Genomic DNA, 26,606 nt, shown 5'->3' with positions numbered 1-26,606 from the left:
ATGAGACTATCACATTCTAAATACCCAGAACACCTTTATGGGGGCAACTCAAATGTTTTAGATGAAAATCACAGTAAAGGACAAACACAAACAAAAGATTTTACATAAAATTAGCAGACTACACAGTTGTAGGACTTGCCAGTGACGCGGCTTTATTCTTACACAGACAATTTAATATAAAATATTTATCATTTTATTTAAATATAATATTTTTTCTTTATTCAATTCAATGATTCTAACTAAAGCGCGCGCGCATGCCATATTTCATTCACGCGGGTGTGGCAGTACTAGCGGTCACTTTAAATACTTTTTTACACCTTAAATATTATTCATTTATTTAATTCTACCGCTTACTTGTGACGTCATAACATAGCAGAAGACTATAGCAAAACCCATACGTTTGGTCTAGTGGTGGACGCGTCTTCCCAAATCAGCTGATTTAGAAGTCGAGAGTTCTACCGTTCAAGTCCTAGTAAAATCAGTTATTTTTACACGGGTTTGAATACAAGATTGTGGATACTGGTGTTCTTTGGTGGTTAGGTTTTAATTAACAACAAATCTCAGGAATGGTAAATCTGAGACTGTAATAGACTACACTTTATTTACATTCATACATATCATCCTCATTCACTCTCTGAAGTAATACCTTACGATTGTTTCAGAGGCTAAACAGAAAAAGTGAGAAATAGGACTACAGTAACTGTACGTCAGTGCTACACAAGCGCTCCTAGTGATGAGGAGGGATATTAATGACGCAGTATACCCACTTAGCCGCTAATCTATTAAGAGAATTTTTTGGGGGTGAGTTTACGATTCTGCAAAACTTTTTTTTGACAAATATTATTATTTTTTAATGTTGCCTAACAAAAATATGACCTTAATATACGAATTCTCGAGATACTGCGGGGTTGTCCTTGCTCTACAGCCTCATCCTTTTGACTTTCTAAATTGAAGGTTTAATAGCATCAGTGCTTCATATTAAGAAGTAATGTGACAAAGTCTGGTGAAATCGGTTCAGTAGTTCTGGAGATATTAGAAGTGAGGCACTGAACACACTCTCTATCTGTATCACACACACACACACACACACACATATATATATATATATATATATATGTATAAAAAGGTGTCCCATATAAAACGCAACCCATCAATCACTCATCCATGAAATGACAAAAGTCAAGCTTACTCCCCTACTCGTCACTGAAATGGACTCGTCCATTATCTGAACATCGCGGCGACGCAGTAGAACACTACCGATAGAAACAACAATGCAATCATAACGTTCAGTGTATTGCTAGAGACAAGATGATGTTTTCGCTAGATGAACGTGTTTTCATTGTTGAGTCGTACTTCAGTACGAAATCAGCGGTTGCAGTGCAAGATTTGTTTCGCCATAAGTACTCAGATAAACCAGCTCCTAACAAAACATCAGTATTAAGGTTAGTCGCAAAATTTAGAGAGACCGGTTCTGTTAATAACAAGGAACACAAAAGATATGCGTCGGTGTTGAATACAGATACAGTCACTGAAATCAAAGACAATTGAAAAATGAATATGAAATTCTAAAATTGATTTAATTTTGTACAATAACTTGGATTAAAGGGATTTTTTTTCCACAATAGTAATTCGACTTCATTATCAGGAAAAATAAATAGCAATTTTGGAAATAGAACCGCATATTATTCTGAATGAAAGATGAAGAAAGAAAAATTCTATCATAGAAAGGTCTTAATGTTTTCTTTTTGAAAAAAAAATTATTTTTATTCTTACAAGAACAATTTCTTTAAGGTTACTGCCTCTTAAGAGGCAGAAGTAACCTTAATTTGTAACTAAATAGTTAATTCATATAAATCGTTTTATAAAATAATATCTTAAAACTAATATCAATTTAACTAATTAAAACTAATACGATTACAATTAATATTCATCATCTGAAGAACGATAGGACTCATCTGAGATGCTGTCAGCTGAAAAACTATCCGTATCTTCTTCAGAGGTTACTCTACTACTTGCTGTAGGCAGTTCAAGCAGTGTTTTTGCTTCTCGATCAAGAGATCTCATCGATTTGCTTGGTGATTCGCGAACACTCTATATTACCGGATCTGAAGAAATCGACAGCCTGCAAAAAATATCTTCCATGTTTTTAGCTCGACTTGTTTTTCGAGCGAAATCCTTTCGATATTTTTTTTATAAATTTGTTGCATGACTCTTGTGCTTCTTCAGTCATCTGTCCTATTGGCAGATGATTATGCCCGTATGGCATGATCAAAAACTGCTTTCCGATATTATTGATTAGAATCGAATTAAGTTGAATTAAATCACAATAAATTTTAAAGTGGAATTTAAACATAACGTACAATGATGGGCGCTTGCTATAAAGTGGAATTCAAAAAGAAATGATTCTTTGACTCGCACAAGTTTTTTTCAAAGCGGGATCTTGTGGGACTTTTGAGTTACTCTAATTGTTATTCGATTAGAAATATAAACGATCGTTTTAATTGTTTAAACATTATATAAATAATGTCACGAGATAAAAATTCCTCCCAAAAACCAATTTAATACTAATTTTTTGTCTTTAGTCAAAAATTTGACTGGTTTGATGCAGCTCTCCAAGATTCCCTATCTAGTGCTAGTCGTTTCATTTCAGTATACATCCTACATCCCTAACAATTTGTTTTACATATTCCAAACGTTGGCCTGCCTACACAATTTTTTTTCTTCTACCTGTCCTTCCAATATTAAAGCGACTATTCCAGGATGCCTTAATATGTGACCTATAAGTCTGTCTCTTCTTTTAACTATATTTTTCCCAATGCTTCTTTCTTCATCTATTTGTCGCAATACCTCTTCATTTGTCACTTTATCCACCCGTCTGATTTTTAACATTCTCCTATAGCACCGCATTTCAAAAGCTTCTAATCTTTTCTTCTCAGATACTCCGATCGTCCAAGTTTCACTTCCATATAAAGCGACACTCCAAACATATACTTTCAAAAATCTTTTCCTGACATTTAAATTAATTTTTGATGTAAACAAATTATATTTCTTACTGAAGGCTCGTTTCGCTTGTGCTATTTGGCATTTTATATCGTTCCTGCTTCGTCCATCTTTAGTAATTCTACTTCCCAAATAACAAAATTCTTCTACTTCCATAATCTTTTCTACTCCTATTTTCACATTTAGTGGTCCATCTTTGTTACTTCTACTACATTTCATTACTAATTTAATACTAATCTTGAATATTCCTTTCACGAAATACCTCGATACACTGACATGCATAAACAGTTTTTCAACGCAATTTAGCAATAAACAATAACAATTTATTTAAACAAATCGCTCAACATTTAACGTTTACGTGCTTACTTCGGACCTTATAGATGCTAATTCCATCAGCTACTGGTACCAACTTAACTACTTATGCCCTAAAAATTCCCAAAATTGATACCTTATTTTAGGGACTTTTAGCCAGCTTTTGGAGGATTGCCACCACTGTGTGGCGGGAGAAATGCCAAGCAAACCAATTCTCGAAAAAAAATTATCTTTCCATTATTTTTATGAAAGATTTGAAAAGAAAAAAGGCACACGATAGAATATTATGAATTGTGAAAAAAGAAAAAAAAAGAAGGATTTATTATTAGATAATATTAACTTACCAAGTGTGCCAATTTCCCACAATACGATTCCAAATGCCCATACATCGCTTTTACTAGAATATAAACTATCTCGCATTGCTTCTATCGATAACCATCTAAGTGGTACTTTTTTATGTTTAGTATTTACATAAATACCAGTTCTTGACAAACCAAAATCTGATATCTTTAACGTTTTATTTTTATCTACTAAAATATTTCTTGCAGCAAGATCTCTGAAAAAAAAAATGAAATAAAATTACAAGATAAATTTTTTCAGAAGTTTATCTATTTTTTTTCCATAAATTTTATTAATACTGGTAAATAATATATACGTATATCAAATCAAAAATTGTTAGATATGTAACTTTATTGATAAATAAAAGAACTGTTCCAGAATTTGCCTGGAAAGATCAAGGGAAACCATTGAAACATTTTTATCAGAACATTATTACAAAATACACATAATTATAAAATAAATAACTGTGATTAATTTAATTATTTCAAATATAAACCACATGAAATAACATTAAAGTAAATATGAAGAGGTAATAAATATAAAAAATAATTCATAATACAGAAAGTACAGAGTGATTTTTTAGTCCTGTTACCCAATTGTTAATGTCTGGTAATTTTTTTCTAATAAAGGGAAATTTTGTTTTGTGACACGAAGTTGGTAGAGGTACTCAACCGGTATAGATACGGCAATGTGAGTTGATTCTTCTTGAGCTGTGCAAACCTTTGTACCGTTTCCGGTCGTGTTACGAACAGAATGTCTTTTACCATAGAACAACGAGTTTTCATTCTTCAACAATATTTTGCTACGAAATCGTACGCGAATGTAAAAGAATCATTTCAAATTAAATTTGTTGGTGTTCCTCCGCCAGAAAAAATGTCAATTTCTAGGTTAGCAAACCAATTTCGAGAGACAGGTAGTGTTTGCAACAGATAACGTAGCGGTCGACCGACTCGCTTGACATATGACGTTTTAGAGAATGTGAAAACAAGATCGCTCAATTCTCCACGGAAAAGTTTACGAAAACTTTCCATGAAAATCGGTTTGTCATATTCGAGTGTTCAGAAAGCTGCTAAAAAATTGAAATTGTATCCGTATAGCGTACGATTAGTCCAAGAGCTTCAGCCTCCGGATTTAAACAAGCGATTGCAACATTGCCGTTGGTTTAGGTCTCTCGTAAATGATAACGGAATCGATTTTTTAAACACAATGTTCTTTAGTGATGAAGCTTGGATACATCTCGACGGTTATGTGAACAGTCAAAACGGTCGAATTTGGGCGGTTGAAAATCCTAACGCTTTACAAGACAAATCTTTGCATCCTGAAAAAATTGGTGTGCGATATCTCGTCATCGTATAGTCGGACCCGTATTCTTCAAACAGACAGTAAATGGTGATGTATGCAGGAGAATATTGTGCGCCAATTTGTGTCCCTCCTGGAATCTCAACAACAGTATTGCTGTTTTCAGGAAAACGACGCTACATGCCACACGTCTAGAGAAACCGTGGATTTTCCGCAAGAGTTCTTTGATGATCGAATAATAAGCAAGGGGTTATGGCCTCCAAGGCCCCCAGACCTCACATCTCATGACTACTTTTTGTGGGGATATATTAAGTCCGAGGCCTTCAAAAACAATCCTCACACTATTGATGAACTTAAAGTCAATATTACAGACTTAATCACGAATATTTCCAATGCAACTCCTTAAAAGGTTTCCATTTTGTGATAATGGAACGTGAAATTGCATTTTCACCGTATACCTCAACAATTTGGCGATGAATTTCACAACAATTATAATTTTTTTCCCACAAAAATGGGACTACTGAACGTACTTCTATGTTGGACGAAGCCTTTAGAGGACACGCCATATTGACAACGACACTACACACGTACTGAATATCGTACAGAATTGCTGCTAGGTAAGCGTAAAACAACACAACCAGTGATACCACCACAAGATATTAATATATCCCTTTCAGTTCAAGAACACGGCAAAGGTGTAACTTATTTTTTCATCCACCTCTCTTATTTAGCCCACCCGGCTGGTATAGTCATTAAATCATCGTCGCAAATCAGTAACATAACAGTTGATTATTGAATTCAAATCCTTATAAAAGTTGGCTGCTTTTATATGGATTTGAATATTATATAGTAGATATCGATGTACTTTGAAGGTTGGGATTCAATTAACCACAAGTCTCAGGAATGGTTGGCCTGGGTCTGTACAAGACTACACCTAATTTACATCATTTCCTCTTATTGGAGACGTGCGGGGGAATTGCTTGTTATTCACTAGTTTAATAGATTGCAATGTACACAATAGAAAATAAATGTAAATATTTTTTTTTATTTTTATTACCTACCTGTGCGTAATATGTTTACTTTCTAAATGTGACATTCCATTAGCTATTTGAAAAGCAAAACTTTGTAGTTCTCGAGGATCTAATACGTATTCTAATTTTGGAACTGTATCAAAACATTTTGATGTTTTTAGGGATGCTGTAAAAGATAAAAAAAAAAATTAGTTAATAGAACAAAGAAAATTACCAGGAATACATATGTATAAATAGTTATTTGTAAACATCTTTATATCAGTATATATTAGTTATAGAAACATACTAATAGAGAAATTAAACCCAAATTTTCTTCGCGATTACTGATGGAAAATGCTGAAAAGCATTATTAAAGAGACTGAATACAGTAGAAAATATTTTTAAAAAAATAAATATTAGGTTAGATTTATATTATAGAGTATATATTTCCTAAAAAAAATCAATTTTTTTTTTTATATTCGTAACTAACTAAAAACTTCTGACCTCCACTCGGTTTTGGGAGTAGATTTAAAATCTATTATGACGTACTTTATAGAATGAATATAACAAAAAAAAATCTGAATTTATACTTCTTGGCGCTTTAGGAGAAACTGATCAGAATGTATTTTCAGCAAGTTACGGAAGTTGCGTGCGCCGATGTAACACACCATAAAGATTTGCGCAATCCCAAGTGGATCAATTTGCATGCACATGCGTATAGTTTCTAATTCAGTCAGTCGTTCAATGCGATTAAATGATTATCACGTGTTATAAACGTTAACAGATATTGATTCGTAATAAATATATATTTTTATACACGGATTTCTGAAGTAGTTTCTTGAACGACAATTGTGATGCCCTTTACAGTTAACGCAGGTTGGAGGGTCTTTACATGGGTCCCCCTCATGTGTTTTCTCTCCACGTATGCATATTTCCTGCGCTTCACATCTAGCTGCTGTGTGTCCGAATCGTTGACACTTAAAACATCTCATCGGCTGCGGAATAAATGCTCGTACATCAAGCCGATGGATGCCAGCTTGTACCTTTTCAGGAAGATTCGGCCTATTAAATGTTAAAACATGCGAGGCCGAAGGAACAACTTCACCATTTCTTCGCATGGTTAGTCTGCGACACTGAGTCACTCCCTGACTCGACATTTCTTGTACAATTTCTTCTTCTGTACAATTAAGAAGATCGCGACAAACAACTCCTCTGGATGAGTTCAGTGTGCTATGCGGTTGAACAGAAACCGCAAATTCACCGATCTTCTTCAACGCCTGGACTTTCTGGCTTTGCACGTCGTTGATAGTTTCGACGTGCAATCCATTAAAAGTCTTTCGAATTTCTTTAACGGGACCACCAGCACAATTTGTAATTTCTCTTGCGAGTAAGAATGGACTAACTTTTTGGAAGTTTCCATTCTCCTTTGTAATAATTAAAAATCCTGGCTTAGGTACACTATAGCCAAATAAGCTTTTACGTAAGTCTTTACTGATTCTATCAGCATCTTTCTTGATTTTGTCATAGTCTTTGCTCTTTTTTCCTCTTCGCTTGTGGCGAATCGGAGGATTCTAAACGAGGGTGTTTTCGTGCACCCTCTGCCACGTTTGATTGTTCAATATTCATGAACGGTTGATCCCTTCTGTAGCAAGGCTAGCCGCCGGGGTACACTCCCACTCCAGGGCTACTAACCTTGGAGGTCCGATCCGGTACTCCGGTGGAACCGGCATATGTCCTGGCAGAGAGCGGATGCGCAGTCTCTGCACTGACTTCAGGCTCCTACTCACCGAAGCTTTCAGAGCTCCCATGCACCGACATACATGGACACCATTGCTACATGCTTGCCATCGCAGGGGGCATGTGGTCAACGGAAAGGTCTCCGTTACACCTGCAATAACATTGACCCTGGCCGCCATATCGCCAGCTGGTATGAGTTTACGACTCTAAGAGTCGTAAACTGACGAGTAGAACTAGAGAATATTTTTGACACAGGAATACCGCATCGTGCATGCGAGTATGGAGGTGATGATCAGATTAGCACAAATCTTGAGAGCGAAACGTAAAGACGTGTTTACATTTTGGAGCCTGAACAACTCTGCAGAAAATGATGGCGTGAACGAAACGAGGGGGAAACCACAGCTAGGCAATGAACAGGAGAGAGTGTGTCTTGGCAACAAGAGTAGTGTCTTAGTGTTAGTATAAGAACGATTAGAGAGAACGTGTTGGAATTCGAGAGACCAAAGACGTAACAAAAATAATACTGAATACGCAAGTTGAAGAAATGACATCAGAGTCGACAAGGAGAAATAAACTTCTAGGAACTATGACAGTATTCAAATTGGTTGAGAATAAAAAAAACACTAAGCCTTAATATATACATTAAGATTAAACAGCAATGAAATAATGCGTGATAGAAATGAGCTAACACCATAACCTTGAATTCATTGGAATGAAAACGACTTTACGCTAAACGGCGTAAACAATAAGGAAAATAAGTTTTTCCACATTACAACAAAAACTGTTTCAAGAATCGAAGAAAAAGGTAGAAAAATTATGCAAAATTTAAGAAAACGATGCAAGTAATAATTGAAGCCTTCATGAATATTAAAAAAAAATCCACCACTAAAAATGTTGTTTGATGAATTTCAATATAAATCTCAAGATGATCCCAAGGGTTCTAATATCGGAAATAAATATTTCTGTAAGGAAATTTGTGCTGACATGGTGCAGTAAGTTGTTGCCAAACCCAAACCTTTTAAAAAAGAAAATCTTTATTTGTGGTACTTCTTTATAATACTTAGATAAAACATCAGTCAATAAATGGTAAAAAACTGTTACAACAGGCTAACGCATAACTATATTAAAAAAAGGACATAATTATCTTTGAAAAATCCTTTGAGAGAACAATTTTCATGTAGTTTTAAAATAACTCATTAGTAATTTTATATTTTATCTTTTTGATACAGGTGAATAATTAGTTTTTAATAATTAAAAAAAAAAAAAATTATCTGCAATTTATTCTTTTAGAACAATAAAAAGATGTATATTTCATAATTGATTTGAATGAGAGAAATCCCAGTGCGTTTTATCAACAACAAAATTTTGTCGAAAAGAGTACAAATTTATTCAAAGCCACCGTCATCATGTTTTTTTATATCAAAAGCATAATTTTGAAACAATGGATTCCATAAATCACTAAAATTAATCAGTACTAGTATAAGAAAGTTTTAAAAACGGTTAAAAAAAGAGTAGGAAAAACAAGAAAACGATATAAAAAAAGTGGTTTCATTTTTCATCAATACAATTTTCATTTCCAAATAGCACTTCCTGTGAAACAATTTTTCATTGACAAACATATAACTATATAGTTATAGGCCGGCATAGCTATACTGTAGATTCTAAGCTGTGTGCCTGCAACGCGGGTGGTGCTGATGATATGCGTTGTCGACGAATGGCTTCGACACGTGGCACTTATATTAGCTCTGAGAAGGGCCGTTTTTGTCGTCGATTGGCTTCGACGATTTGTTGTAATTAATGACCTTATTAGCCCTGAGAAGGGATGTTATCGTCGAATGGCTACGACGGCTAGTAATTTTTTACGTTAGCTCTGAGAAGATGTGTCCGGAAGCTGGTCTCCGGCGAAGTCTCGGGGAGTTGCGGCTCGTCCATTGAAATCCGACCGGGCTTCCCCTCAGCTGTAGTTTGGTTCCCGCTAGAGCGTGGCGCTCAGTAACCCGCCGTGTCGGGTTGGCGTCGATCGTCCTTTGCCGGCGCGGCCGAGGTGGTTCTCCCAGAACGGATCCCTCGCTGGGCCGTTCCTGCTGCTAAGTTCTCCGGCCAGGGCGATTGAAGCGAGGCAAGCTGGAGCGGGAAGGTAGCGACCGTGTCCAGTGGCTCCCTCGGGGGGGGGGGGGGCCTGCCTCTCCAGTGGGGATGTTGCCATCCGCCCGGAGGTTCCACGTTGAGGCGGCCAGGGAACTTCTATCTTCTTCCATCTTCTTCACAGTCTTCTCCAGCTGGTGGTCGACGATGAATTAAAAATTCATTCTCATGCACGTTCTTTTATTTGAGTCTGAGAGTGATGGAGTGCAGAGCCGCTATGGTAGGAGAACTGCGCAGTCATCTGCACGGCGGGAGTGATGCTGTACCAGCGCGTACGTATACTGTGCTCCAGCTCACATCTGAATTGCTACCGTGTTCGTTCGCCGATATTAAATTAGGTATATATATGGTAACAGCCTTTACGTCAATTCCAGAACCACCCTGCGTGAAGGAGTGGGTTTTTAATGGGTCCCACCGCATAGGCGGTGAACCCCATACACTCAATATGTGCGGGCTGCTGGGCGTTTGGTTCACACAAATTTTTCCACTTCCTATTGGAAAGAAAAAAAACAAATACATTGAAAATATCTTCCATGTTCACCAGATTTTGGCATACGCGATTTTTTCTTTTCCATAAAGTGAAATATATAGTAAAAGGAAAATATATTGAATCGGTTGATAACGGAAAGAATGAAAAGAAGAAAGATGTATTAAAATTCCTAACAAAAAAATTAAATATTTCATTTCTTCGATCTGTAAAAAACAAGATTACGTCGGTGTTTTTGTGTAAATAGGGATTATATTATAGAAGATAAACATAAAAATTGTAATTTACAAATATAAATAAAGGTGAGTTAATAAGTATAAATCAATAAAGATAAGAAAAAAAGGATAAGTGGGGGTGATAAAGATTTCTTATCAAAGAATGTTTTCTTTATTCAAAATGTTAAAAAATATTAAAAATATTATTTTCTAGTTTTTTAACAGATAAATTTTTAACATTTATATATATTTATGTTTCATAAAAACGTTCTTAATACATAAAAATACACTGAAATTTTTCGAAATAAAAATATAAATATGTATTAAAATAAATTTGTCGTAAGGTAAAAATATTTGTGTAAGGTAATATTTGTGTTTGTAAAAGTAACATTAATAACATAGATTAAAAAAAAAAATAAGACAAATATTATACAAATATAACATGCTATACATATAAAGCAATATTTTAAAATTCTAAAAAATAACAAAAACATATAAAACAGAACATAAAAATTAAAATAAATTCAGGTTTGGGATGTGATAAGTAGTTCACTACTACACCTACCGGGGAGGTGTACTGGTGAACGCGTCTTCCCAAATCAGCTGATTTGGAAGTCGAGAGCTCCAACGTTCAAGTCCTGATAAAAGCAGTTACTTTTAAACAGATTTGAATACTAGATCGTGGATACCGGTTTTCTTTGGTGGTTGGGTTTCAATTAACCATACCGCTCAGGAATGGTCGACCTGAGACTGTACAATTCAATTACACTCATACATATTATGTATGAGGGAACATAATGTAAGAGAGAGAGAGAGAGAGAGAGAGAGAGAGAGAGAGAGAGAAACAGTGACAGAGAAAGAGAGAGACAGAGGAATATATATATATATATATATATAGAGAGAGAGACAGTGACAGAGAAAGAGAGAGAGAGAGAGACAGAGAGAAAGAGAGAGCGGGAGAGAGAGAGAGACGCTAACAGAGAAAGAGAGAGAGTGAGTGAGTGAGAGAGAGAGAGTGAAAAGATGAAATGATGAAGAGAGAAGGGATAAATAAATATTTATTAATATTACAAAGTTTTGAATATTCAGAAAACATCGTCACAGGTTAGAGTTATAACAGGAAAGGAAACTTGGAAAGGGCAACAGAAAGCAAATAACGTTTATGAAAATACAAGAGGATTATTTATAATTTGTTCATAAATTAATAGAAAGCAATAACAAACAAAGTTTTTAAACTTACATTAAAACTTTCTGTAACAGTTATAAAAAAAAAAAAACATGGAAATAAAGTTACACAATCAATAGGCACTTTCTAATAACAATAAATAAATCTTTATTCCGATTGGTTTATAATAATATGTTATCAGATCACTTCAGGAGTGAATAGAAATTGGTTTCTTGCCATTTCTCCCGCCACCACCCCATTCGGTCGCCCTTAAGCATAAGACCGAATGTCTGTGCAGAAATGGCAACTGAGTCTCAAAAGCTTTAGTAACCAGTATCCTAAATAGCTCCTAGAGCTTACCTAACAGCGTGCGCGGACTAAGCGCGACGCCATACACTATCAACTTACGCGTCCCAACCACTCACTTGTCATATATTTGTTAAAATGGGTAGGCGCACCCTGTAAACTACTAAAAATATATATTTTTTTTTTTTTTTGTCTTCAGTCATTTGACTGGTTTGATGCAGCTCTCCAAGATTCCCTGTCTAGTGCTAGTCGTTTCATTTCAGTATACCCTCTACATCCTACATCCCTAACAATTTGTTTTACATATTCCAAACGTGGCCTGCCTACACAATTTTTCCCTTCTACCTGTCCTTCCAAAATTAAAGCGACTATTCCAGGATGCCTTAGTATGTGGCCTATAAGTCTGTCTCTTCTTTTAACTATATTTTTCCAAATGCTTCTTTCTTCATCTATTTGCCGCAATACCTCCTCATTTGTCACTTTATCCACCCATCTGATTTTTAACATTCTCCTATAGCACCACATTTCAAAAGCTTCTAACCTTTTCTTCTCAGATACTCCGATTGTCCAAGTTTCACTTCCATATAAAGCGACACTCCAAACATACACTTTCAAAAATCTTTTCCTGACATTTAAATTAAAAAAATATATATGACATCCATTATAAAATTTTTTTCGTCTAAGCAGCAATGCCACGCCTAGGTCGCTGAATGCCTGAAAATACCTGTCCATGTTCACCATTTCATAGCGCTTGGAGCCATAATAATTGGTTGGTGATCAGCCATACTCAGAGTTAGCTTCCACGGCCGGTTAAACAAAGCAACCGCATCATGGAACTCCCACACGGTCCGACAATGCGGCTCTTGTCACATTGACTTGCCGCTTGTGAGTGGAAATTTTCCCCTTGACCTCTAAGTTCCAGGGTGGCTCGGTCTCTGAAAAGGACAGGACAGTCAAATATCAGGTGTTCATTTGATTGGACCTCCCCGCAGACGTACAGTTGCCAGGTGGAAACGAAAGAAATATTGGTTTAAATTACATGGTTGGATTGCACTCGGGCTCCCGTTGCCCTTAAAAGGGAGGCATACCATCGACCCAGGTCCTGTATAAACTTGTACAAGGATCTTCCCTTAGTCGTGGTGTTCCATTCCAGCTGCCATGCTTCCATCGCGAGGCTCTGCAGCCTTTTCCTCAGGCGGGAGATAAGCAACTGAACGAAATTTAGATGTGGTGCATTGTGATTATCATTCCGCTCCGGTATTAGCCCGGCTCGAAACCGCATCCCAAATACCTCACCCTCACTGCCTCTTCGCAATCCCCACATGAATGCCCGAACTTTCACTAATAAATCGATTGAGAGAGACTTTTCCATGTTCCACTATGGAATATTTCATCATCAACGCGTTTCAAGAAGTCTTCGGTGATTATCGAGGGCCTCCCCGAACGTTCTTCATCGTGCTCATTAATTCTGTTATTTCTAAACGTAATTTAAATGTCAGGAAAAGATTTTTGAAAGTGTATGTTTGGAGTGTCGCTTTATATGGAAGTGAAACTTGGACAATCGGAGTATCTGAGAAGAAAAGATTAGAAGCTTTTGAAATGTGGTGCTATAGGATAATGTTAAAAATCAGATGGGTGGATAAAGTGACAAGTGAAGAGGTATTGCGGCAAATAGATGAAGAAAGAAGCATTTGGAAAAATATAGTTAAAAGAAGAGACAGACTTATAGGCCACATACTAAGGCATCCTGGAATAGTCGCTTTAATATTGGAAGGACAAGTAGAAGGGAAAAATTGTGTAGGCAGGCCACGTTTGGAATATGTAAAACAAATTGTTAGGGATGTAGGATGTATACTGAAATGAAACGACTAGCACTAGATAGGGAATCTTGGAGAGCTGCATCAAACCAGTCAAATGACTGAAGACAAAAAAAAAAAAATTTCTAACCCTTTCGTGCCATTTTCGATGGTTTCTTTCATTGATTACATTATCACCGTACACAGTTAACTGGATTGAGAGAGCCTTTTTGAGTGGTAGCCTCATGAGTGTATAGATATGCTATTTAATGGATAATCAAAGAAACTACTTTAGTATCTGCTTGGATGAATCAAGGGAAACCATTGTAAAACCTTGATCAAAACAGCAGTAGAAAATACACAATAAATTATAAATTTAAGGCACATAAAAATTATTTAATATACAGAATGTCCTGGGAGGTGTCTGCCAAAATTTAAGGATTGATTCAGGACATCAAAATAAACAAAATTCCAATGAACAAATGTCTTTATAATCATTATCATCGCCAAGTGTTTTACCTGGTGGAAGGTCTCTTACACTATTGCTAACTCATTCCATTTATGTCCCAAGCGTTCACCTTCATACTTTTTTAGTTTCAAGTCTTCACCTCATCTATTAACTTCATCTTTCTTTCTATTTACTTGTCTCCTTTCTTTTTCTACTGACCTTTTCAAGGCAGTTGTCAGAAGATTCTATATCCTCTAACCACATGTCCTAACCAGTTTCCTTTTCTATTTTATATTTCCCCCATAAATGTTCTTTAATCTTCAATCCTGTTCATTACTTCCTCATTTCTCACTTTATCAGTCTATCTTATTTCTTCATTCTTCTCCATATCAACATCTCATAAGCCTCAATCCAGTTCCTACTTCCTTCCTCATCGTCAATGCTTCACTTCCATACAACAAGATACTACATACATAACATTTAGCTAAAAATTCTTCCTAAACTTTAAGTTACCACATAATAGTTTTACCATAAATGAAATATTCCACTTCATTTACTTATCTGTCTGTCATTTTCTATTTTTTACAATAAAATCTAATATTTTAAGAACAGATTGAATGACATATTTCAATTAAATCTAATTAACATGTACCCAATAACATCTTCTATATATATAATATGATTCCTTAACAATACCAAGTGGGAACTGATCATGCATGTTGCGTTTTTATTATTCTGTAGTCGAGTCCTGTTTGGATTATGGTTGCATTGCCTACTCTTCAGCACGTCATACTGTGTTTAAGGTGCTGGATGCTGTACATCATGCTTTTCTTTGTCTTACTACAGGTGTCTTTAGATGAAGCCCGGTCACAAGGATATTTGTTGATTGCGATGAACTATTACTTTGGGATAGATGGGACTAGCTGTTAGCATCTTACTCTAACTATCTTAAACGATAACCAAATCGCTTGGTTTTTAAAGCAGTCCTTGTAAAACCTCATTTAGAGTGGTGTGAAAACCATCCATATTGTTTAGCACTAATGGGTGTTGATGCCCAGCGCCTACTGTAGCTTTTAAATTTTGATGTACCTTCTATTATCCCAACCTATCCGTGTTTATATCCTCTGTGGAGATACAACCCGATAAATTTTAATTATGATCTCACGATATATAATAAAAAAATCAAAAACTCATATCGTCTTTCAGCAAATGTTTTACCAATTTCTATTCAAAACAAACTCAGACACAGTAGTATACACAGATAGATTGAAACAGAATGATATTGTTGGATGCAGTTTTGTTCTAAATGACAGAACCTACATGTTTGGTCTATCTGGAATTAAAAGACCGTTGGCTACACGTAACTTTAGTGGTGGAATTTGTACGTTCATCAGCTGGGATTCCCAGGTGGCTAGAGATCCAGCAGAAACTCACTTGTTTGTTGCAACGGTTCAACTGAGCGATTGCATTATGAAATTCAGTGGCGATAAAATGTCTAGAATACAAATCTTCTAAAGATTGGAGTGCGCTATATGAATTAGAACAAATTAGGATGTGATGGTATTTTAGGTTGATGATATTCAAAGTCTTATTGATGGTGTACAATTTAACGTTGTCATATATTACTACTATCAATTTTATTAATTCTACTAAACAAAATTTTTGATGAAGGTAGCAAGGTGACTGGACTACTGAAGTAGTTAAACTTGGAAGTTACATGATATTGTACTTGGAAGTTAAACATATAAATTCTGTAAAAAAGTAAAATAGGAATAAATATATACTATATTCAGTTATCCCAACTGAAGTTGGTTATTTTCAGTAATCCAACCATAAACCCTGTTGAATGAGAGCCAAGAGGAAGAGTGATAACGGATGACCCTAAAACAGTCTTCTTCTATCACTTCTTATTTTTGGGTTGGCAGTAACTGTATTACAGTTGAATCTAATAGGTGTTCTTTGGTGGTTGGGTTTCAATTAACCACACATCTCAGGAACGGTCGAACTGAGAATGTACAAGACTACATTTCATTTACACTCATACATATCATCCTCATTCATCTTCTGAAGAATTATCAAAACGGTAGTTACCGGAGGCTAAACAGGAAAAAGAAAGTTGAATCTAATAGACACACAACCAACACAAACTTACAATACAACGCATGCAACTCCAATACATCAAGGATACTATGGTATCATGCAGCTCTTTAATTTGGAATAACCGTCGAAAAGGGGTAATTACTTTCTGTTAACGTATAGGGCATACTAATCTTACATACACATGGACACGTAATCAATCGGACCGACGCACATGTTTGTGTTCACAGCGACTAACGATACACACATCCTTGTAGTCTATGTGTGTCATGCAGTATTAAGTTGTAAATTTAGATTAGGTGCTGCAATCCAATATATTCTAGGAAAAAATATAATGATGCTATCGAATATCTTGTTTCTTAAGACCTGCATCTGTATTCAACTATTTAATAATTAAAGAAATAAGTTTATTTTGTAATAGTGTTTTAATTATACTGAATTTCAAATTGATTTCTTCTACAAGTAAAAATAAAAAAAAAGTTCAAATGAACTCCGGAAAAACTTTTTTGTTGTTATAACTTGAAAATAAATTTAGCCTTCTAAAATAAAGTCATTTTGTTCTACGATTTAGCCCTACTATCCCAAAATATAGAAGAGGCCAGATACCAACTGTCAACACTGAAAGAGATTACAGGAATAATCGGTCTAAAAATTTCATACGAAAAAACCAAAATTATGGTGAGAGACCCGCTATGCATAAGCAAAGTAAAAATAAACAATGACATAAAACTAGTAGATTTGACAGTGATTTAAAACAACGGATATAAAAATATAAATCTATATTAAAAAAGAACGCGTCAGAAAAAATACACAGAAATCTCCACAAAGAAATGGTAAAAATATGGCACAAAGAGGAATTTCCAGAAGAATGGAAAACCGCAATAATCAACCCTTTATATAAAAAAGGTGATAAAACCAACCCTGACAACTATAGGGGAATTTCCTTACTAGATTGCACTTACAAAATTCTATCAAGAATAATTTACAACAGAATCAAAGACCAACTGGAACAAGAACTAGGGGAATACCAAGTGGGATTTAGACCGTGGCGAGGCTGCCCAGAACAAATTCTAAATTTACAATTAATTATAAGGTATCATAAACTAAGGAATAAACAACTGGTAGTGACTTTTATTGATTTCAAGAAAGCATATGATTGTGTACATCGAGAATCCCTGAGAAATTTAGGGCTTCACCCAAAACTAGTCAAAATTATCGGACTAACATTAACGGATACCAAATCCAAGGTTAAATTCAGGGCAAAAATATCTGATCCATTCGACATGAAAACAGGACTGAGACAAGGAGATGGACTGTCACCGCTTTTATTCAACTGTGCCCTTGAATTTATAATACGGGATTGGAAAAAATTAAATAAAGAAAACCTTAAAATAGGAAAAGGTATCTAAGTAAAGTGCCTAGGCTTTGCGGACGATTTAGCCCTACTATCCCAAAATATAGAAGAGGCCAGATACCAACTGTCAACACTGGAAGAGATTGCAGGAAAAATTGGTCTAAAAATTTCATACGAAAAAACCAAAATTACGGTGAGAGACCCACTATGCATGAGCAAAGTAAAAATAAACAATAATGACATAGAACTAGTAGAAAACTTTAAATATTTGGGGGAAAACATCACACACAACCTCCAAGAAAATCCAAACTGGAATGAAAGAATAAATAAACTCATCAAAGTCGCAATAAAAACGCAAAACATCTATAACAAAAAATGCATGTCCATAAACACAAAAATAAGACATTATAACTCAGTTATCCGACCAGAAATACTTTACGGATACGAAACCGTATTTGGACCGTACCAGACAAGGTTTACCGACAAACTGGAAAAGAAAGACAGATTCTACGACGATGCATCGGGAAAACATTAAAAACGACGGGATTTGGAGAAGTATTCCAAACGAAGAGATTTACAATCATCCCGATAACTAATAAATTTAGAAAGAAGAGAATTTCCTTTCTAGGACATATTTTCTGAACGGAAGAGACCAGACTTATCAGACGGATAATCGAACTTTTCTGGAACGAGAAAAGCAGACCGAACTGGTTACACGAAGTATAGAAAGACATGGAGGAATTAGATATAACCCGTGAAAACCTAAAAACGAAAACCGGAAACTATGAGAAATTAAAAAAATAGAGAAACAAGATTCCTATCAAAACCCAAGAAAACAATAAGCCGGGTGTACTCTGAACAAGAAAGGGCAAGAAGATCTGAAACCCTTAAAAATTACTGGCAAAAAATAAAAGCTGAAAAACAACAAATCAAGGTGGTTTGACCTTTGTTGGTCTGGTTGGTGATTGAGGATGACGCCATTCACTTGACTGTCGTTTTCTCTCTGGCGTGTAATACGAAATCAATGTTTCATCACCGGTTACAATCGAATTAAGAAACTCATCTTTTTTTTCTATGTAGCGCATCAAAAATTCTAAAGGAGATTCCATTCGGAATTTTTTGTGAAGTTCTGTTAACACGTGCGGGAGCCAACGTGCACAAATCCTTTTTAAGCCTATACGGTCATGAACAATGTGACCGATAACTGCTCTGTAACATCAGGAAAAAGAAGGGCCGGGTTGGAAATTTTTGATCGACGATCATTTCTGATTTTATCATCGACGCGTTTCACGAGTCTTCGGTGATTATCGAGGGCCTCCCCGAACGTTCTTCATCGTGCTCATTAATTCTGTTATTTCTAAACCTTTCATGTCAATTTCGGTGGTATCTTTCATTAATTATATTATCACCGTACACAGCAACCAACTGCCTATGAATTTCAGCCGGCTTGACGTTTTGATGGTTCTATAAACGTATGACCACGAATTTTACAGTCGCTGGCAACATCGATTTTCCCATTCCTTTTATAAAGTAATAACTCACACGTAATCAAAGATACTACAACGAGACAACTTACAAATAACAATGCAGTATGTATATTACTAGCGTGGCCATGAACGACACAGGTTCGCCAATCTTAAGGAGAGAAATCTCCCAGGGGTCTTTACGGTAGAGATATCCCTACCGTATATACGAGTTAATGTGCAGATAAATGTGAAGAATACAGAACAATTAGTTTAACTAGTCGTGCAACAAAAATCTTAACTAGAATTCTGTTCAGAAGAACTGAGAGGAGAGTGGAAGACCGATTTGGTTTCAGGAAAAGTATAGGGACAAAGGAAGCAATTTTAGGTCTCAGATTAATAGTAGAAGGAAGATTAAAGAAAAACAAACCAACATAATTGGCGTTTATAGACCTAGAAAAGGCATTCGATAACGTAGAATGGAATAAAATGTTCAGCATTTTAAAAAAATTAGGGTTCAAATACAGAGATAGAAGAACAATTGCTAACATGTACAGGAACCAAACAGCAACAGTAACAATTGAAGAACATAAGAAAGAAGCCGTAATAAGAAAGGGAGTCCGACAAGGATGTTCCCTATCTCCGTTACTTTTTAATCTTTACATAGAACTAGCAGTTAATGATGTTAAAGATCAATTTAAAACCGGAGTAACAGTACAACGTGAAAAGATAAAGATGCTACGATTTGCTAATGATATAGTAATTCCAGCTTAGAGTAAAAAGGATTTAGAAGAAACAATGAACGGCTTGGATGAAGTCCTACGCAAGAACTATCGCATGAAAATAAACAAGAACTAAACAAAAGTAATGAAATGTAGTAGAAATAACAAAGATGGACCACTGAATGTGAAAATAGGAGGAGAAAAGATTATGGAGGTAGAAGAATTTTGTTATTTGGGAAGTAGAATTACTAAAGATGGACGAAGCAGGAGCGATATCAAATGCCGAATAGCACAAGCTAAACGAGCCTTCAGTAAGAAATATAATTTGTTTACATCAAAAATTAATTTAAATGTCAGGAAAAGATTTTTGAAAGTATATGTTTGGAGTGTCGCTTTATATGGAAGTGAAACTTGGACGATCGGAGTATCTGAGAAGAAAAGATTAGAAGCTTTTGAAATGTGGTGCTATAGGATAATGTTAAAAATCAGATGGGTGGATAAAGTGACAAATGAAGAGGTACTGCGGCAAATAGATGAAGAAAGAAGCATTTGGAAAAATATAGTTAAAAGAAGAGACAGACTTATAGGCCACATATTAAGGCATCCTGGAATAGTCGCTTTAATATTGGAAGGACAGGTAGAAGGAAAAAATTGTGTAGGCAGGCCACGTTTGGAATATGTAAAACAAATTGTTAGGGGTGTAGGATGCAGAGGGTATACTGAAATGAAACGACTAGCACTAGATAGGGAAACTTGGAGAGCTGCATCAATCCAGTCAAATGACTGAAGACAAAAAAAAAAAACATAGAACTAGTAGTTAATGATGTTAAAGAACAATTTAAATCTGGAATAACAGTACAACGTAACGTGAAAAGATAAAGATGCTACGATTTGTTGATGATATAGTAATTCCAGCTTAGAGTAAAAAGGATTTAGAAGAAACAATGTACGGCATGGATAAAGTCATACGCAAGAACTACCACATGAAGATGGTCCACTGAATACAAAAATAGGAAGAGAAAAGATTATGTAGGTAGAAGAATTCTGTTATTCGGGAAGTAGGATTACTAAAGATGAACGAAGCAGGAGCGATATAAAATGCCGAATAGCACAGGCGAAACGAGCCTTCAGTAAGAAATATAAATTGTTTACATCAAAAATTAATTTAAATGTGAGGAAATAATTTTTTAAAGTATATGTATGGAGTGTCGCTTTATAAGGAAGTGAAACTTGGATGTTCGGAGTATCTGAGAAGAAAAGATTAGAAGCTTTTGAAATGCGGTGTTATAGGAGAATGTTAAAAATCAGATGGGTGGATAAAGTGACAAATGAAGAGTTATTGCGGCAAATAGATTAAGAAAGAAGCATTTGGAAAAAATATAGTTAAAAGAAGAGAAGCCACATATTAAGTCATCCTGGAATAGTCGCTTTAATATTAAAGGGACAGATAGAAGGAAAAAATTGTGTTGGCAGGCAACGTTTCGAATATGTAAAACAAATTATTAGGGATGTAGGATGTAGGGGGTATACCGAAATGAAACGACTAGTACTAGATAGAGAGCTGCATCAAACCATTCAAATGACTGAAGGAAAAATATATATATATATATATGCAGAGAGATTCAGGAGGAAAAGGGATTAATTTGGGAACTTGAAATTTGAAATAAGGAATATAGTTCATACAAACATATGTCCGAAAACGCTTTGTTACTGAGTTACGGCTAGAGAAAAATTTTGCACGGATTTTAATTTTATTATCAAAATCTATATAGAATTTAATTATGAATAAACAACCAAATTAATTTCTAATCATACAGTTATTGTTGTCAACCTAATTAATCAAAGGTTAAAATTGATTGTACTAAAAATACTTTTTTTTAATTTTTTCCAAATTCATAACAATGTTCTGTTAAGTTTTCTTTTTAATAATAATATTTGATTTTTATTTTGTTTTTCATAAACTTTATTATATCAATTTTCTAATAATTATATTCTGTACAAATTTTAATAATAAAATTTACGCATTCATCTGTCATTTAAGGAAGTTACTGTATTTCAAACCTAAAAAAACGTGTTTTTCGTCATTGAATTTGTTTGTTTTACGCTAGATTTTATTCTAAGAACGTGAGATACAGTTCTGAGACCCGTTTTATTAGTTTTTTACGATCAATAAACATAAAAAAACCATCAAGTTTACCCCTTATATAATGCCATCAAAATTTCAATATAACCTCATTTCATCGGAAGGAACATAAATCTGGGTCAAAATTTTCGCTAGCCGTGACTAAGGACTAGGAAATCAGATTTTTTACTGAGGGAAATGGAGGACATAGCGGAACATACAGTGTTCAAATACGATTGTTTCTTGCAGCAAAGGGGACGCTACGCCTGATAGAATTCAATATGGTAACTTCAGAGAACATCAAGAGGATTTTGCTTCAGAATGAACGGGCGTGGCTCGCCATGTCAAGAATGTTGGTGTCAATTATCTGTATAAACAGGACGTAAAAGTGCAAGGAAAAATTCCCTATACGCTTGGGGTATTCGTAAAAAAAGCAGATTTTTTCCTGTTTAGCCTCCTAGAATTATCGTTTAAATATTACTTTAGAGGATGATATGTATGAGCGGAAATGGAGTGTAATCTTGTATAGTTTCTGTTCGATCATTTCTGAAATGTATGGTTAATTGAAACCCAACCACCAAAGAACACCGGTATCCACGATCTAATATTCAAATCCGTATAAAAGTAACTGCCTTTATTACGACTTGAACCTTAGAATTCTCGACTTCGAAATCAACTGATTTGCGAAGACGCGTTCACCACTAGACCAACCCGGGGGATTAGGTTTGGCTCAAAGGAGTAGTAGCAGATAAACAAGATTATATCTTTTCCAATGTGTGACATTACACATAAGATATATAAAAACTAATTAAATTTATTTATTCGTTTCTTTCAACTTCTAGCGAACTCTCATTTGAATTTTAAATACATAGTTTGCGTCTTTAACTTACAACAAACAACACTTAACAGTCAACTCACATTTATTAAAAAAAAATATATATATATGCATATATAAAGAAAGTAAGAAGGCATACAAACGAAATTAAGCATACATTCATTTAGTAATGGATTCTCACTGGAAAATAAGCTACTTGTTAACGTCCCATTATCTGGCTCCACGTATGATGATGATTCCGACGACCTATAAATAAAAAAATAAAAAAAAAAATATATAGTTTATAGTTATAATAATAATAATAATTTATAATTTTATATAGTAACAACAGAATTATGCCAACTTACAGTAACTGATGAATGATAAATGAATTTTGTAGCGTGCGAAAAATGCCATGTTTGACCATGATTCATACCCGGGACCTCTAGATGAAAGGCCGAGACGCTACCACTCCACCACGTAGACCGACTGTAATAATTGGCAAAAAAAAATTGAAAACTAAAAACTCCCAATCATAAGAATTGGAATAAAATAAAAAGAAATATCAACGATTGTTTTGCTTTTTCAGATGATATATCGATCTTTGTTGATGACCCAAATAACACAAAAAAAAAAAACAAATTGAAATTTCGGAGGAAATCGAAGAAATAAATAGACTGAAAATTTATAATCAAAAAAAAAAAAAGAAGAATATAATGACAAATTTAAATGAACACCCATGACAAATAGAATCAAAAATCGTGTAGAAATTAAAACAATTAGGCAAAGTAATTTATAAAAATGGTCTAGAAAAAGTGTGTCCAGAAATCCGGTCAAATAAAATGCAAATTTTTTTTTTTCAGTTAATGAAAAGTCTTTACAAAAAAAAGCCAGTTTCTTATAATGTGAAATTAATACGTTACAAAACAATTATAAAATGTAAAAATGTTTACGAAGATTAAATATTCAATAAAAAAAGGATATTTTTAAATAGAAAGAAAAAATAATAATCCTGAAGTGTGAAAAAAAGAAAAATATTTTCACATCATACGAGGAAATTTATAGAAAATTCGAAAAACGTAATCGTAATTAGAGTGGAAGAAGTGTTAGGAGAAGACCAATTTGGTTTCAGAAAAAGTATAGGGACAAGGGAAGCAATTTTACAGCTCAGATTAATAGTGGAAGGAAGATTAAAGAAAAACAAACCAACATAATTGGCATTTATAGACCTAGAAAAGGCATTCGATAACGTAGACTGGAATAAAATGTTCAGCATTTTTAAAAAATTAGGGTTCAAATACAGAGATAGAAGAACAATTACTAACATGTACCGGAACCAAACAGCAACAGTAATAATCAAAGAACATAAGAAAGAAGCCGTAATAAGAAAGGGAGTCCGACAAGGATGTTCCCTATCTCCGTTACTTTTTAATCTTTACATGGAACTAGCAGTTAATGATGTTAAAGAACAATTTAGATTCGGAGTAACAGTACAAGGTGAAAAGATAAAGATGCTACGATTTGCTGATGATATAGTAATTCTTGCCGAGAGTAAAAAGGATTTAGAAGAAACAATGAACGGCATAGATGAAGTCCTACGCAAGAACTATCGCATGAAAATAAAGAAGAACAAAACAAAAGTATTGAAATGTAGTAGAAATAACAAAGATGGACCACTGAATGTGAAATGAAACGACTAGCACTAGATAGGGAATCTTGGAGAGCTGCATCAAACCAGTCAAATGACTAAAGACAAAAAAAAAAATCGTTATTATTTAATAACTGATGTGGACACCACATCACTTCCTTGTACCTCTATTGAATTACATATACACACTTGTTGTTGCATTTCATTTAGATTTATTTTATTTGAAAGTGAGATACGATTTTCTAATTCTTCAAAAAAATGGAGAATTTTTAAATTTACACAATTGCAATGTGGTGGACACCATAACATAAGCATCACATTATTTTATGGTGTCCGTATCAGCATTTTATATTAGTTTATATATTAATTTTATTTTACAGGGTCATTCACGGGAATTGGATGTTTTTAAAAAAATCATAAAAAATTGAATATTTACTTTAAAAAAGTTTTATTGGTAATGAAACACTTGTTAAATCAAAGCATTTGTTACTTACTCATGAACGAAAAATTATGTCCGGCAAGTGATGTCCATTTTGGGCAATACATTGTTGTAGCCTTTCACGGTAACCGGCCTCAATTATTTGCAGCATGTCTACATCAATCTGGGTGACGTGATGACGAATTGCGATCTTTAGGTCCTCCAATGTACGCGGTTTATCGCCGTACACACGCGATTTCAGAAACCCCCACAGAAAAAAATCACAACTACTCAAGTCGGGGGATCGAGGAGCCAAGGAATGTCGCCGAATCTGGAAACGATCCGTCCCGGAAACAAGTTAATGAGAACATTTCCCTTGCTGTGCGATGTAGCTCCATTCTGCTGGAATAACACATTTTGAAAATCGATTCCCCGGTTTCGTAACTCGGGGATGAAAAACGTATTCGACATCGCAATGTAACGATCAGCTGTTACAGTTACGGCAGCGTCATTTTCTTCAAAAAAATATAGTCCAATAACACCGACCTGTCCTATTGCACACCAGACATTCGTCACCTTTGGGCTATGAAGTGGTCTCTCGTGAAGCTGATGTGGGTTTCTTTCTGTCCGATACCGGCAATTCTGTTTGTTGACGAAGCCATTCAGATGAAAATGGGCTTCGTCACTCATTAACGATAACAAATTTTCATTTTCTTCAAAAACGGTAAACATTTGTCGACAAAATTGTAATCGCTGCGTGAAATCTTGCTCGTTTAACTGCTGCACTACGGCTATCTTGTAAGGATGGAAATGCAGGTCTGTATGCAAAATTCATCTTACCGTACTTGTGCTCGTTTGAAGCGCTGCTGAATGCCTCTGAATAGAGTGGCGTGGGCTTCTGACAATTGCTTCCCTTACTCGTTCGATGTTCTCCGGAGTGCTAGCAGTTCGTCCGGGACCCGGTGGTTTTTTCTTCAATATTGAACCGCTTGTTCGAAGGTTGTTTACCCGTCGCAATATTGTGTTACGAGAAGGGACGCTTGCTTTACGATAGATATTAAACTGACAGCGGAAATCTCGCTGAACAACAGTTACGGATTCGTCATTTCGCATAAAACTCATACGCGTACAGGCGTTGGACTAGCGTCCACGGCTCCATCTCAACGTCTAAAATGTAAATGCTATGAACAAAGGAAAAGTCAGACACCAGCCACGTGTCCCTGCCACCACGAACGCCTGAGTACAACCCACTTCAAAAACATCCGGTACCCGTGAATGACCCTGTATTTCGCTCAAGTGGACGTGTGGTGTAAGTGAGAACGCGTCGGATTCGTAACCATGAACACATCGGTTCGAATCCGACTTCATATACAAATATATATTTTTTTAATTTAAATATAATTCTATCTCACTTTCAAATGAAATAAGTTTTAATGAAGTGCACAAAAGAAATTTAATAGGCGTACAAGGAAGTCATATGGTTTTCACATCAGATTTTTTTGTATTATTATTATTTAATTATTGAATTGAAAACTTCTTTAGGCGCGTTATGTCAGAATTTTTTTTGTACATACGAATTTCATGGAACTAACGCAAGATAACGCATATATAAATGGGTTAGTTTTCAGAAAATACAACAGATGACGCTGATGTGAGACAGCGTACTTTAAAATTGTTTAAGTTTTTTTTTTTTTTTAAATTGTTGGTTT

At 35.0% G+C, this 26,606-nt stretch overlaps 1 protein-coding gene across 1 annotated transcript in view; it reads right to left on the bottom strand.

Annotated features, from left to right (window-relative positions):
* The window catches only part of LOC142334063 (fibroblast growth factor receptor 1-like), a 99,312-nt gene that overhangs the window by 23,584 nt on the left and 49,122 nt on the right, over positions 1-26,606 (bottom strand). The window contains exons 8-10 of the mRNA XM_075381731.1: positions 23,010-23,098; positions 6,012-6,114; positions 3,657-3,868 (exon numbers count right to left, since the gene is read on the bottom strand). Of these exons, the coding sequence (XP_075237846.1) occupies positions 3,657-3,868; positions 6,012-6,114; positions 23,010-23,098 (404 nt within the window). The remainder of the gene's footprint in view (positions 1-3,656; positions 3,869-6,011; positions 6,115-23,009; positions 23,099-26,606) is intronic.

Source organism: Lycorma delicatula, chromosome 13 (assembly GCF_047948215.1).
Source record: "Lycorma delicatula isolate Av1 chromosome 13, ASM4794821v1, whole genome shotgun sequence".
Taxonomy (NCBI): domain Eukaryota; kingdom Metazoa; phylum Arthropoda; class Insecta; order Hemiptera; family Fulgoridae; genus Lycorma; species Lycorma delicatula.
The sequence above is the reverse complement of the archived record's forward strand: the minus strand, read 5'-3'. Positions and strand labels throughout refer to the sequence as shown.